Genomic DNA, 16531 nt, shown 5'->3' with positions numbered 1-16531 from the left:
CTTCCTATTTAGCTTACTATTCAGGATCTGAAACGAGGTCCAATGCTTTCATCACATCTTCTAGAAGTGATTCAGGTATGAATCCATTATCTGGGGAAAAAATTAGCAAAAACATTTTGGAATAAGAGTTTTGCCAAGACCTGCTATGAGAAAAACCATGTAAGAGGCAATTGTGGCTATTGTTACCAGACACTCTCTTCTTTTAGTTTTCTTGGGCACAGAGGCAAAGATTCATTTTAAGGTGAGCTTCTAATAAAAAAATTCCACATGCCTTCTACCTGAGAATTCCAAGGAGACTTTAAAGCCAAATGACTTCTTAAACAGGCTTACCAATTTCAATGAAAAGAAGTTTCTTTCTCTATTTAAAGTTATGGTAATTATTTAATAATTAGGTATGTCTTTGAATAAAACAATGTGAACTTTTATATTCCCTTTAAGAAATCCAATGAAAATCAGTCTTTACCAACAAATTCCTTTAGTTATAATGTCATTTAGCTTTTTGAAAGAATGTTAACTATGAGCTGGTATTTAAGTATTTGACAATATAAGACCGAGAGCTATCCCTGTAACAGACTTGATTTAAATAAAAACCATAGATTTAATGGGAAAAATTCAAAAGTTGAAATTCAGAATAGAATCAAATGGTTGATGAAGACTAGTTTGTGGAAAATATTCCTTTTCTTGGGCTTGTTGAGAGAACAGCATTGGGAAATGGCCCAAATTCAGATGAGGCAATGGAACATGACACACAAAGAAAGCGTGTAGGTCAATTTGAAATCACAGTTTTAACAAGCAAGTTCATTGCCTTAAATGTGCAGTGCCTGAGTTTCTCTACCCATTTACTCATTCTTGAAGACTGTTTCAGCTTTAAATCAACTTCCAACACAATATCCTTTTCAGGAATTAGATAAGTTAAAAACAAAGTCTTTTCATGGAGAACAAGATGTACAAAAGCCATGCTTCTGTAATTCTACAGAATAAAATGTAGCTGTTCTTTCGCGATGTGGCATATACTCTGTCTCTATCCGAAAGGAAATAAAGACTTTAAAGTCTTAAACCTCTCAAGTAGATGCTTACCCATTTGAAGCAAAACTGGCCTGGACTCAAGGCAAAGAATCCTTTAGGATAATTTAAAAAGTACAGTTTTAAAAAGTGAAGGTTTCATTCCAAATTGTCAAGTTATCAATAATTTGAGGTATACAGACTAAACTCTTTTCAAGGTACTTGTGAAAGGACTCGAGCTCTGTAAGCCTAACACTGATGAGTTTGAAAAGCAATCTGCTTAGCTAAGTCAGAGCTAAAACCAGCACTCGAAATGTAAAATAGGCTTTGTCTGGCCACTTGCTGACAGGAACGTTTCTCTGTATCGGTTTCCCTGTTTTCCAGCTATCATGTATATCCACTTGAGAGAAACCCTCTGTATTACAGTGTTCTCCATGAGCACTGAATGGCGGGCAGTTTTCTCTCTTCTTGCCATAACTAGAACCTTGACTAACCGACTGTATCATCTATGCAAAGAACAACTAGGAAAACAAACAACCTTTTTGGCTCAACTGGGATTAACCTCAAGCATAAACATTCCAACATATTTTTAAGATACCTACGAGTATCTTTTTTTTTTTTTTTTTTCAACATTTTTAATTTATTTTTGGGGCAGAGAGAGACAGAGCATGAACGGGGGAGGGGCAGAGAGAGAGGGAGACACAGAATCAGAAACAGGCTCCAGGCTCCGAGCCATCAGCCCAGAGCCCGACGCGGGGCTCGAACTCACAGACCGCGAGATCGTGACCTGGCTGAAGTCGGACGCTTAACCGACCGCGCCACCCAGGCGCCCCGATACCTACGAGTATCTTAAACACAGACATTCTGGAGAATAACAGTCACCAGCAAGCCCGTATTCTACATTTGGTACATACAGTACTTTAAAGCTAGATGGTAATGTAATTTTCAAAGACTTTTTACTATACTCAGGATGAGAAGAGGCGATTTGGTAATTGCTTACCTTTTTAAAACCTTAATTTTGATGTTACTTTATTCTTTAATCAAACAAATCAAATATCAGACAAATTCTTTAAGAAATTCTTAAGTCTGAAAGCAAATGAAACTTAAATCATCTAGTATTTAGGCAACGAATTCGTGGAAGAATATGGAAATAGAGACACTGATATCTCAAGACAGCAGAGGAAATGTGAGTACCATTTGCTGACTAAACAAACCTAAGAAACACCCTAGAGCTTGAACGCATCACTAAATTAAGCAGATAAACATAAAATGGACTTCCATTGGTTTTAAAGCTCAGAAGAAGGGGGACCAGGAGGTGGGAGAACACAAGAGAGTGTACCAGTTGTGATCCTAAGCAGTTACCATGTAAATATTTGAATATGATTAAACTGTGTTTGAAAGGACTTGGAAGGGGGAAAAGCTGTGTGTTTAAAAACTAGAATTTGGTGGGGGGTGGGAGGGTGCCTGGGTGGCTCTGTCTGTTAAAGTGTCAGACTCTTGATCTCAGCTCAGGTCATGATCTCACAGTTCGTGAGTTCAAGTCCCATGTAGGGCTCTGCACTAACAGCCCAGAGCCTGCTTGGAATTCTTTCTCTGCCTCACTCATGCTATCTATCTAGTAAATCAATAAGTCAATAAAAAATAAATTATTTTTATCAAAAGCTTGTAAAAAGCATCAAGTTCCTAAAGGCTGAGCGGAGGAATAACTCAATGTAAAAAATCAGTGATGCAGAAGAACTATAGTTCAGTAATTTCCTGATAAGCTAAAAAACATTTGCACCAATCATGATTTCTGTTCTGAAAGACAACAGACTTGCCCATCTGATGCTGCAGATGGAAAGCAAATATCAGGAACTAACAGAGAAGACAGGAGATTACTTGTGAGGAGATGGGGGTTAGGGTTGGGCAGAACACGACGGCCCTTAGGACCGTACATATTCAAACCACTGTAGGTGTAAGAGAGTCAAGTTTCTTGGGAATAGAAAATAAAACTGAGATTTAAAGATGTTTAACGTCATTTATTTAGTCAAATAATTATTTTTACTAAATGTTGTGTTGTATTATACTTTACCTAATCTTATTAAAAATATAAGGGGAGGAGTTAAGAAGGTGGAGAAGTGGGGGGATGAGGTCAGATCACTTGGCACACTCAGGACATCAATCTGTGGAGTGGCAGAAGGATCTCGACAATGGGAGGGAGACAGCTTGGCAGGAGGAGGTGCCTGTATGTGAACTGGGGGAGATAAAAGGATGTAGGTATGGAGGGGAGGGAACCCCTTCTGTGGAGACACAAAAGGGAAAGACAGACTGTGAAACTGCAGTAATGAGTTAGTACAAGAGGAAAACCTCTCCGGACCGCAGACTGGGGAACAAGAAATACGGAGAGTGACAGTTTCTATTTTGCAAACAGACTTAGGAGCTGCCCCCGTGTGCATGCCTGTGGGGAGGGGAGCCAGCTGGTGGGGGGAGGTGCAGTAGGGATCTCAGGAGCACACAGGAAAGAATACTCTCCTTCCTCCAGGAATGCGGGAGGAGGGTTTATTGCCTCTCTAAGGGCAAAAGACCCTGCAGGCGCCAGCCAAAGGCCTTTCATCAGCAGGGCGGAGTGGTGCTACCTGGAACCAGGGGTGCGGGATCCTTTCAGACATCAGGTTTTGTATCCTGGCTGAGGCCTAGGAGGCTGGGGAGACAGTGGAGCAGGACAGGCTGAGTGCCCGCTCTGTGAGGGCCGCCACTACAGTGTGGTTTGACACACTTGGTCCGGGGAAGGGAGACTGCGGTGGGAGACCAATTTTTCTCCCCATCACCAACACGGTGGGGCTCCAGGGAATAGGCCAGAAAGGACAGCGGCCCCTAGTGGTGGCAGGACCCGCTTACACCAAATCCTGCCCCGCCGTGCCTGGTAACTGCTTATCTACTGACACTGACAGAACCAGACGGCCTCTCCTCCAAACCAGCACAGCCACTGATCCCTGGCACCAACAGACAACTATTATTATTTTTGTTTTATATTTATATTTATGTTTGTTTAATCAGGCATTTTCACTCTATTCTTTTTACACCTTTTATATATCTCCTTTATTTTCTTTTCACTCTCTATGGATTAAACCATGCACTTTTTTTTTTTTTTTTTAAGCTTCTTGGCTTGGTCTTTTTTTCCCCCACTTTCATTTTTCTCTTTGTTTGGGATCAGGCTCCCCCTCCCTTTCCTTTTTTCCAGGGTTACTTCAACGAACAAATCAAAGCACACCTGGCAGAAGGTCCAAGCACTCCACCACTATAAGCAAGGGACAGCTTTGCAGAGGACTGACCAGTGTGATAGAACAGCCAAAACACAACAGAATACGTGCAACACACTCGAAAAACACTTCCTGAAAAGCCAGGCCCTGGACAGTGTATTACCCCTTTTTAATACAGTAGTACTCACAGGTGCAGGACACATAACAAGCTTTTAAAACATGTAAAAGACAAAAACCTGGCCAAAATCCCAAAATGGAAGAATTCTCATTAAAAGAAAATCTGGGAAGAAATGATAGCCAAAGAATTGCTCAAAACAGATATAAACAATATATCTGAACAAGAATTGAGAATAGCAGTCTTAAGGCTATCAGCTGGGGTTGGGAAAAAAACATAGAAGACAGCAGGCAATCTATTGCTGCAGAGATCAAAGACTTAAGAACTAGTTATGATCAATTAAGAAATGCTATAAATTAGATGCAAAATAAACTAACCACACTGACAGCAAGGATGGAAGAAGCAGAGGAGAGAATAGGTGAAATAAGATAAAATTATGGAAAAGGATGAAGCTGAAAAAAAGAGGGAAAGGAAATTACTCGATCACAAGAGGAAAATTAGAGAACTAAGTGATTCCAGGAAACAAAATAATATCCATATCATAGGAGTTCCAGAAGAAGAAGAGCAAGAGAAAGGGGCAGAAGGTTTATTTGAACATATTATAGCTGAGAACTTCCTCAATCTGAGGCAGGGAACAGGCATCCAAGAGTCACACAGAACTTCCTTCAAAATCAACAAAAACAGGTCAACACCATGACATAGAGAAACTGGCAAAATACAAAGATGAAAAGAGAATTCTGAAAGCAGATAGGGACCAATGGGCCTTAACCTACTAGGGTAGACTCATAAGGTTAGTACCAGTCCTGTCCACTGAAACAGTGTCAGAAGACATAGGGTATCAGACTGGATTAAAAAAAAAAAAAAAAAAAAAAGATCCATCTATATTCTGCCTACAAGAGCCTCATTTTAGACCTGAGGACACCTGCAGATTGAAAGTGAAGGGATAGAGAACCATCTATCATGCTAATGGATGGCAAAAGAAAGCCAGAGTAGCCATACTTATATCAGACAAACTAGGTTTTCAAAGACTGTAATGTAACAAGAGATGAAACATTATATCATAAAGGGTCTATCCATCAAGAAGAGCTAACAATTGTAAACGTGAAAGTACCCAATATATAAATCAATTAATTACAAATGTAAACAAATGTACAGATAATAATACCATAATTATAGGGGACTTTAATACTCCACTTACAACAATCATCTAGGCAGAAAATCAATAAGGAAACAACAGCACTGAATGACCATTGGACCAGATGGACTTAACAGATATATTCAGAACTTTTCATCCAAAAGCAGAATACACATTCCTCTCGAGTGCACATGGAACATTCTCCAAAATAGATGACATGCTGGATCACAAAACATCCCTCAAAAAGAATGAAAAGACTGAGATTATCATACCATGCCTATTTTCAGGTCACAACACTATGAAACTTGAAATCAACTACAGAAAAATGTGGAAAGCCCTCAAAAGCATGGAGGTTAAAGAACATCCTACTAGGGGCATCTGGGTGGCTCAGCTGATTAAACGTCCAACTCTTGATTTTGGCTCATGTCATGATCTCATCGTTCATGAGTTCAAGCCCCATATTGGGCTCTGTGCTGGAAGCATGAAGCCTGCTTAGGATTCTCTCTCTCTCTCTCTCTCTCTCCCCTGCTCATGCTGTCTCTGTCTCTCTGAGGATAAATAAATAAAAACTTAAAAAACAAAGAACATTCTACTAAAGAATGAATGGGTCAACCAGGAAATTAAAGAAGAAATTAAAGATATAGAGGCAAATGAAGATGAAAACATTTTGACAGTCTAAACCCTTTGGTATACAGCAAAGGCAGTTCTAAGAGGAAAATACATTGCAATTCACACCTATCTCAAGAAGCAACAAAGGTCCCCAATACACAACCTAACTTTACACCTAAAGGAGCTAGAAAGGCAGTAGCAAAGAAAGACCAAAGCCGGCGGAAGAAGAGAAATAATAAAGATTAGAGTTGAAATAAACCATACAGAACCCAAAAGAACCAGTAGAACAGATTAATGAATCTAAGAGCTGTTTTTTTAAGAGTAAACAAAATTGATAAAACCCCCTAGCCAGACTTCTCAAAAAGAAAAAGAGAACCCAAATAGATAAAATCACAAATGAAAGAGATCACAACCAACACCACAAAAATACAATTATTAAAGAATACTATGAAAAATTATATGCCAACAAAGTGGATAATCTGGAAGAAATGGACAAATTCCTAGACACTCACATACTATCAAACTCAAATGGGATGAAATAGAAAATTTTACCAGACTCACGACCAGCCAAGAAATCAAATCGGTAATCAAAAATCTCCCAATGAGTAAGAGTCCTGCGCCAGATGGCTTCCCAGGGGAATTGTACTGGAAGCAGAGTTAATACCTATTCTTCTCAAACTGTTGCAAAAAGGGAAAAGCTGCCAGACTCATTCTATGAAGGCAGCATTACCTTGATTCCCAAACTAAAGACCCCAAACTAATATCCCAAACTACAGATATTACAGGCCAATATCCCTGATGAATAGGGATGCAAAAATTCTCAACAAGTATATTAAATTCTTGAAATCAAATTCAAGAAAATCAAATTCAACAGTATATTAAAAGAATTATTCACCATAAATTAAGTGGGATTCATTTCTGGGCTGCAGAGCTGGTTCAATATTTGCAAATCAATCAATGTGATATATCACACTAGAAGAAAGGAGAAGAACCATGTGATCCTGTTAATAGATGCAGAAAAAGCACTTGACAAAATACAGCATCCTTTTTTTTTTTCTTCATGTTTTTTATTTATTTTTGAGACAGAGACAGAGCATGAGCAGGGAAGGGGCAGAGAGAGAGGGAGACACAGAATCTGAAGCAGGCTCCAGCTCTGAGCCATCAGCACAGAGCCCGATGCGGGGCTCGAAATCACAGACTGTGAGATCATGACCTGAGCCGAAGTCGGACGCTCAACCAACTGAGCCACCCAGGCGCCCCTACAGCATCTTTCTTAATAAAAATTCTCAAAGTCAGGATAGAAGGAACATACCTTAACATCATAAAAGCCACATATGGAAGGTCCACAGCTAATATCATCCTCCATGGGGAAAAACTGAAAGCTTTCCCCGGGATCAGGAACATGACAGGGATGTCCACTCTTACCACTGTTTGATAGTGTTGGAAATCCTAGCCTCAGCAATCAGACAACAAAACGAAATAAAAGGCATCCAAATCGACAAGGAAGTCAAACTTTCACTCTTTGCAGATGGCATGATACTCTATGCAGAAAACCCGAAAAGACTCCACCAAAAAACTCCTAGAGCTGATACAGGAATTCAGCAAAGTCGCAGGATATAAAATCAACATACAGAAATCGGTCGCATTTCTGTACAACAATAATGAAACAACAGAAAGAGATATCAGGGAATTGATCCCATTTACAATTGCATCAAAAACCATAAAATACCTTTTACCTAACCAAAGAGGTAAAACATTTGTACACTGAAAACTATAGAAAGCTTATGAAATAAATGGAAGAAGACACAAAGACACAGAAAAACATTCCATGCTCATGGATAGGAAGAACACATATCGTTAAAATGTCAATACTACCCAAAGCAATCTACACATTCAGTGCAATCCCAATCAAAATAGCACCAGCATTCTTCACAGAGCTATAACAAATAATCCTAACATTTGTATGGAACCACAAAAGATCCCCAATAGCCAAAGTAATGTTGAAAAAGAAAACCAAAGCTGGAGGCAACACAATCTCAGACTTCGGCCTGTATTACATAGCTGTAATCATCAAGACAGTATGGTATTGGCACAACAACAGACACACAGACCAACGGAACAGAAGAGAGAACCCAGAAATGGACCCACAAACGTATGGCCAACTAATCTTCAACAAAGCAGGAAAGAGTATCCAATGGAAAAAAAGACCATCTTTTTAAGCAAATGGTTCTGGGAGAACTGGACAGCCACATGCAGAAGAATGAACCTGGACCTCTTTCTTACACACACACAAAAGTAAACTCAAAATGGATGAACGACCTAAATGTGAGACGGGAAACCATCAAAATCCTACAGGAGAAAACAGGCAACCTTTTGGACCTTGACTGCAGCAACTTCTTACTTGACATGTCTCCAGAGGCAAGGGAAACAAAAGCAAAAATGAACTATACGGACCTCATCAAGATAAAAAGCTTCCGTATAGCAAAGGAAGCAATCAACAAAACTAAAAAGCAAGTGACAGAATGGGAAAAGATGTTTGCAAATGACATACTGGATAAAGGGTTAGTATCCAAAATCTGTAAAGAACTTACCAAACTTGACACCCAAGAAATAAATGATCCAGTGAAGAAATGGGCAGAAAACATGCAGGGACTTTTCCAAACAAGACATGCAGATGGCAGACACACGACAAGATGCTCAACGTCGCTCATCATCAGGGAAACACAAACCAAAAGCACACTGAGATACCACCTCACATCGGCTACAACAGTTAAAGTTAACAAATCAGGAAACAACAAATGCTGGCGAGGATGTGGAGAAGGGGATCTCTTCTGCACCGTTGGTGGGAATGCAAGCTGGTGCAGCCACTCTGGAAAACAGTATGGAGGTTCCTCAAAAAAATTAAAAATAGAACTACCCTATGACCCAGCGATTGCACTACTAGGCATTTATCCAAAGGTTACAGGAGTGCTGATTAAAGGGGCACATGCACCCCCATGTTTATAGCAGCACTATCAACAATAGCCAGAGTAAGGAAAGAGCCCAAATGTCCCTCGACGGATGAATGGATAAAGAAGATGTGGTATGTATATACAATGGAGTATTACTCGGTGATAAAAACAATGAAATCTTGCAACAACATGGATGGAACCGGAGGGTATTATGTAAGTGAAATTAGAGAAAGACATCATATGACTTCACTCATATGTGGAATTTGAGAAACTCAACAGATGAAATAGGCGAAGGGTAGGAAAAATAAGATAAAAACAGAGAGGGAGGCAAACCATAAGAGACGCTTAAATACAGAGAACAAACAGGGTTGCTGGAGGGTGTTGGGTGAGGGATGGACTAAATGTGCCATGGACATTAAGGAGGGAACTTGTTGGGATGAGCACTGGGTGTTATACGTAAGAGATGGATCACTGGATTCTACTAATGAAGCCAAGACTATACTGTAGGCTAACGAACTTGAGCATAAATTAAAAAAAAATTTTACTAACATATAGCTGCAATTTAATATAACACAGAAAAAAGTACTTTTGTCATTAGGCTAAGTTACGACATTTTCCTGTTTCAGTGTTCCTTGGCCTCTTCACCTTAGTGTTACTGCTGGTTTGTTCATCTGGCTCCCTGATAGATAGGAGCTCCTGCACTGCAGTGATTCTCTAACCCCAGAGCTAGCACAGTGCTTGACACAACTTGCGCTCAAGAACATTTGTTACATTTAATTATTCAACCTAATCCCAACTTCATGTTTCAACAAAGTACTCCATCCAGGCACCTTGGTTCAACCAGAAATGCTTTGTGAACATATTAAGTTCAGAAAGGAGTACTTTATGGCTTCTCCTGCAGAACCACTTTTATTACAAATGATAGAAAAGCTACAAAACAAACATGGTGGTGGGATATGGAAAAACTATGGCTGGGCACCTAAAATAGAGCGATAACTGTGCGACCACAAGGTAAAGCGTTGCAGTGACAAAAGGGGGAAAAGGGGAAGCAACAAAGGAACAGAGAAGAAAATGGTATTTCAGAGGAATAGAGAAGACTGAACAAAAGGCAATTTCTGGAGAATGTCTAAGGACTGATGAATAGTAAATAATCTCAAGTAAAATTATTCTCAAAGGTTACACAAATGCAGCACACTAAAATCAGACAAAAGATGGCAGTCAATATATCTCATCAACTTAAAAAAAATAGCATTTAAAGGGCTCTTTTTATATCAAAAAATAGAGCCCTGGCCCAAACAAGGTTGCCTCCTGAAATATAATTATACCAGGGAGGAGCGCCTGGGTGGCTCAGTCGGTGAAGCATTCGACTTTGGTTCAGGTCATGATCTCATCATTTGAGTTTGAGCCCCACATCGGGCTCTGTGCTGACAGCTCAGAGCCTTGAGCCTGCTTCAGATTCTGTGTCTCCTTCTCTCTCTCTGTGCTTCCCCCACTCGTACTCTCTCTTTCTCACTCAAAAAAATAAAATGTAAAAAAAAAATTAATTATACAAGGGAAAAGAAAGAGAATAAGAGAAAATAAAACAAATCCCATGGTGTGTAATGCACAAACTTGTGTCTGTCATTTCAAATACCATTTATGTAGAATTCAGTGCTTTGAAGGAAACCGAATAAGCTCTATGCCATTTTTTTTTTTTTTTTTTTTAACAACATGGTCAATTTACAGAGTAACTGAATAACCATGTAAACTAGATATAAGTCCATTTTAGGGAGGAGAAAACTGAGGTTAGGAACTTTCCCAAAATCACACAGCTGAGTAACAGAGGTAGGATTTGAATCCAGGCTGTCTGATACCAACAGAAATGTCTTTAGCAGTTTAGAAAGACATTTTACTTTTAATTTTTAATTGTAGTTGATATATACTATCAAATTAGTTTCAGGCATTAAACGGTGATTCAATAATTCTATAGGATACAAAATGTTTACCATGAGAAGTGTATTACAATATTTATTGACTGTATTCCCTGTGCAGTACTTTTCATCCCTGTGGCTTAAATTTTAGAACTGAAGTTACTACCTCATGACCCTCTTCCCATCCCCCCAACCTCCTCTTCTTTGGCAACCATCAATTTGTTCCCCCTGAGTTGTTTCTCTTGTCTTTGTCATCATTGTTATATTGTGGGCTTGTTCATTTGTTTTTTAGATTCTACACATAAGTAAAATCATATGGTGTTTTTCTCTCTCTGGCTTATTTCCCTTAGCCTTATGCCCTGTAGGTCCATCCATGTTGTTAATGACAAGATTTCATTCTTTTTTACGGCTGATATTCCTATGTGTATATACCACATTTTTAACTGTTCTTCTATAGACACTTAGGTTGTCTCCAGATCTTGGCTACTATAAATAATGCTGCAGTAAACATACGGGGGGGGGGGGGGGAACATATATCTTTCCAAATCAATGTTTTCCTTATCTTCTGGTAAATATCCAGAAATGGAATTACTGGATTGTGTGGTACTTGTATTTTTAATATTTTGAGGAAACTCACTACTGTTGTCCACGATGTGCCAGCGTGTATGAGCCTGTATGCACCACCAGCAGTGTACGAGGATTCCTTTTTTTCCATTTTTCTCCACATCCTTGCCAATGCTTTTTTCTTGTGTTTTTGCTACTAGAGGGGATATCTTATCATGATTTTGATTTGCATTTACCACATATACATTTCAACTAATGTGACATTGAGCATATTTTCATGTTGTCTGTTGGCCCCCTATAGGTCTTCTTTGGGAAGATGTGTATAGAGGTGTTCTGCTCATTTTAAAATTGGGATTTTTTTTGGGGGGGGGTGTTGAGTTGTGGGAGTTCTTTTAATATTTTAGATAATAACCCCTTATTAGATATATGACTTGCAAATATCTTCTCTCATTTGGTGCTTGCCTCTTTGTTTTGTTGGTTTCCTTTGCTGTGTAAAAATTTTCTAGTTTGATGGTAGTCCCAACAGATTTTAATTTGTTTCCCTTGAGGAGACAAATCCAGAAAAAATATTGCTGAGGTTGATCTCCAAATTACTGCCTATGTGTGTTTTTTTAAAAATTTCTAATTAAAAAAAATTTTTTTTAGGAGTTTATAGTTTCAGGTCTGACATTAAGCCTTTAATCTATTTTGAGTTTGTTTTTGTGTAGGGTGTAAGAAAGTGGTCCAGTTTTTCTAGCACCATTTATTGGAGAGACTGTCTTTTCCTTTTATATCCTTGCCTCTTCTGTCATAGATCAAATGACCATATACCATGGGTTTATTTCTGGGCTCTCTGTCCTGTGATATTGATCTGTGTGCCATACCATAATCGTTTTGATTATCATAGCTTTGTAGTACATCTTGAGACCTGGAATTGTGATACCTCCAACTCTGTTCATCATTGTCAAGCTTGTGTTGGCTATTTGGGGCCTTTTGGGGTTCCACACCCATTGTAGGATTTCTGTTCAAATTCTGTCAAAGCCACTGTTGGTATTTTGATGGGAATTTCAGTGAATCTGTAGATCACTTTGGTAATACGAACAATTTTAACAGTATTCTTCCAATCAAAGAGCATGGTACATCTTTCCATTTATTTGTATTGTCTTCAATTTCTTTCATCAGTGTCTTGCAGTTTTCAGAGTACAGGTCTTTCGCCTCCTTGGTTAAAATTATATCGAGGTATGTTATTCTATTTGATGTACTTGTAAATGGGCTGGTTCCCTTTCCTTCTTGTGATTTCATTATTAGTGTATAGAGACATAACAGATTTCTGTGTATTGATTTCATATACTGTAACTTTCCTGAATTTATTAATTAGATCTAGTTTTTTGGTGGAGTCATCATGATTTTCTCCATAAAGTAGTATGTCATCTGAAAACAGTGAATGTTTTACTTCTTCTCTACTAATTTGGATGCCTGTTATCTTTTTCTTGTCCAACTGCTGCAACTGTGACTTGCAGTACTCTGTTGAATAAAAGTGGCGAGAGTGGGCATCCTTGTCTTGTTCCTGATCCTAGGGAAAATGTTTCAGCTTTTCACCACTGAGTAGGTCAGCAGTGGGTCTGTCATATATGGCCTTTATTGTGTCAAGGTATGTTCCTTCTATATCCACTTTGTTGAGAATTCTATCATGAATGGATGTCGAATTTTGCCAAATGCTTTTTCTGCCATCTATTGAGACAATCATGTATTCTGTTGTGTGTATTAAACTGTGCTTGCAACAAATCCCACTTGATTGTGGTAAATGATCCTTTTAATGTATTTTTCAATTTGGTTGCTAATATTTTGTTGAGGATTTTTGCATCTTAAATTCTCGTTTTTATTTTTTTTGAGTTGTTTAGTATCAGAGTAATACTAGTCCCATAAATTAATTTAATAGCATTCCTTCCTCTTTTTCATTTTGGAATAGTATGAGAATGGTAAGTAGTAAGTCTTCTTTAAATGTTTGGTAGAATTCACCAGTGAAGCCACTGTCCTGCATTTATGCTTCTCACAAGTTCTTTTGTTTTAAAAAAAAAATTTTTTTTTAAATTTATTTTTGTTTTTTGAGAGAGGGAGAAAGTGTGTGCAAGTTGGGGAGGGACAGAGGGAGAGAGAAAATCCCAAGCAGGCTGTGGAGCCTGACACGGGGCCTAACCCCACAACCCTAGGATCATGACCTGAGCTGAAATCAAGAGTCAGACACTCAACCAAGTGACCCACCCAGGCAGGCACACCTTGTTCCAAGTGTTTTGATTAGTGACTCAATGTTGTTTACAGTAATGGGACCGTTCTCAGAAGAAGGTTGTACATTTTTAGGAATTTGTTTCTTCTATGTTAATTTGCCAATTTTTAAATAATAATCACTTGTAATTATTTGTATTTCTGTGGTCTCATAACTTCTCATTTCTGGTTTTGTTTGGGCCCTTTCTCTTTATTAGCTTCAGTAAAGGTTTATGAGTTTTGTTTATCTTTTCAAACAACTCAGTCTTGCTTTCATTGATCTGTTCCACTGTTGTTTGTTCTCTGTTTCATTTATTTCTGCTCTGATCTTCATAATATCCTTCCTTCTACTAACTTAAGCCTTTATTTATTCCTCTTTTTTAGTTCCTTTAGGTATAAGTTTAGATTATTTATTCAAGATATTTCTTGTTTCTTCAAGTAGACCTGTATTGAGATATACTTCCTTCTTAGAATTGCTTTTCCTTCATTCCGAAGATTGTGGACCATTGCGTTTTCGTTTGTCGACAAGTATTTCTTGATTTCCTCTTGGATTTCATTTAGCCTCTAGGTGTTTGGGTTTCTCCTATTTGTTTTTTTCTTGTAACTGATTTCTAATTACTTGCTGTGGTAGGAAACGATGGTTCATTCGACTTCAGTGTTCTTAAATTTATTGAGACTTGTTCTGTGGCCTATCCTATGATCTATCTTGGAGAATGTTCCATGTGCACTTGAAAAGAATGTGTGTTCTGCTGTTTTGGGGTAGAGTGTTCTAAACATATCTGTTAAGTCCACCTGGTTGAACATGTTATTCAATGTCACTATTTCCTTGATTTTCTGTGTGGATGATCTAGCCACTGATGTAAGTGGGGTATTAAAGTCTCCTCCTATTATTATTATATTGTCAATTTTGCCCTTGATGTCTGTTAATACTTGCTTTATATAATTAGGTTTTGTTATATTGGGTGCACAGATATTTACAAATCCCGTGTCATCTTCTTGGATGGATCTATTGCTTTATCATTATGTAATGTCCTTTGTCTTGTTATGGCCTTTGTTTTAAAGTCTATTTTGTCTGTTGTAAGTATTGGTACCTAGTTTGTTTTTTTTTTTTTTTTTTTAACTTCATTTGTATGAAATACTTTTCCAATTCTTCACTTTCCGTCTGTATGTGTTTTCTGAAGGAGTTTCTTGTAGGCAGCATATAGATGGATATTGTCCTTTATCCATTCAGTCACCCTATAGCTTTTGGTTGGAGCATTTAGTCCATTTATGTTAATGTAATTTTTATAGGTATGCTGCCATTTTGTTAATTGTTTTTTGGTTGTTTCTGTAGTTTTCTGTTCCTTTCTTTTCTGGTGGTCTGATGGTTCTCTTTAGTGTTATGTTTGAACTGCTTTCCCTTTGGGTATCTTTGGGTTATCAGAGGGTTCATATACAACATCCTATGTGTGTGGCAGTCTATATTAAGTTGATGATTGTTTAAGTTCAAATACATTCTAGAAGCACTAAATATTTACTCCTTTAAATATTTACTTCCTCTTTGAGGAAGTTCTCATGGATTTCATCCACTCTTCTCTAAAGTCCTGTTAGTATCTTTATGACCATTACTTTGAACTCTTTATCAGGTAGATTGCTTACCTCCATTTTGTTTAGCTCTTTTTCTGTAGTTTTGTCTGTTCTTTCATTTGGAACGCAGTCCGCTGTCTCCTCATTTTGTCTGAGTCTCTGTTTCTATGTAGTTGGTAGGTCACTTAAAATTCCAGGTCTTGAAAGGAGTGGTCCTGTGGTGTAGTGCCCTCCTGTTCAGGAGAACCAGGAGTTCCTGGGGTGACCCCTATGTGGATTGCATGTGCCCTAATGTTGTGGCTGAGCAGCAAATCCTGTGGGCACCCTGGTGTGCAGATCTTGTTCCCTGTGCAAGCAACTGAGAGAGAAAGTCATTTTCTGATACCTCGAGGTACTCCGAGATTTTTCTTTTATCCCATATCTTTGGTCACATCAATTTACCTCCAAAACATCTACTTTTTAAAGTTTTGTTATTTTTAAAACTTGTATAAAACATGAACCTGAATACAGTGCACATATCCAAACACTTCCCCCACAAAAGGGATACAAAAAAACCACGAAACTATGAACTTGCTTTAAAGACCATATGTAACACTTTCTATAGGTCTGATACCTGATTCATTTTTGGGTCTGAGCACACCTAATGGTGTTTATTTTCATTTCTGAATTTGAGATTATTCATTAAACTGAGCCAAGTAAAGCTTATTCCATCCAGTGGTGGGTAAATATACAGAGGTCAGTTGGTTGTACTTTTCATCTGAAGATTTAGAATGATATGTTTTTGGAAAGTGATGATTATTAAGTCCAAGAGAAAATAAACTAGCATGTTTCTTAAGTTAGAAAAAAGGCAGAGTGGAAGAAGCTAAATCAGAGTCGAGTCACTACTACAAGCACCATTCATTGTATAGAGAGAAAGGATCTCACATTTATAAAGTGGATACTGTGTGTTAAGTACTGGACAAGGTTCTTTCCACAACATTACTCATTTAATCTTCATGATGATTCTAAAAAATAGATGTGGTTATTTTCATTTGATGGATAGGAAAAAAGACTCATCAGACCCAAAAGCAACTAGCCTAAAGCTAGAAAAAAAAAAACTGAATCCATTCAGGAGTTCAAAAGGACTTATTGATTCCACAATGTAGATTTTCCTGTATCGTAATTTACAATGGCATGTCAGGTATGACTTGGTTTTAGTT

General features: G+C 38.1%; 1 protein-coding gene across 5 annotated transcripts in view; it reads right to left on the bottom strand.

Annotated features, from left to right (window-relative positions):
- Window positions 1-16531, bottom strand: part of MINDY3 (MINDY lysine 48 deubiquitinase 3) — a 95976-nt gene that overhangs the window by 8168 nt on the left and 71277 nt on the right. For 4 of the 5 annotated variants that reach the window (XM_058681823.1, XM_058681824.1, XM_058681827.1 and 1 more), the window contains one exon: window positions 18-90. In XM_058681823.1, coding sequence (XP_058537806.1) covers window positions 18-90 — 73 coding nt within the window. Of the gene's footprint in view, window positions 1-17; window positions 91-15404; window positions 15691-16531 lie in introns of those variants that run through there. The other variant, XR_009247765.1, reaches the window with a different exon arrangement.

Source organism: Neofelis nebulosa, chromosome 8 (assembly GCF_028018385.1).
Source record: "Neofelis nebulosa isolate mNeoNeb1 chromosome 8, mNeoNeb1.pri, whole genome shotgun sequence".
NCBI lineage: Eukaryota > Metazoa > Chordata > Mammalia > Carnivora > Felidae > Neofelis > Neofelis nebulosa.
This window is presented reverse-complemented; position numbering and strand designations above follow the sequence as displayed.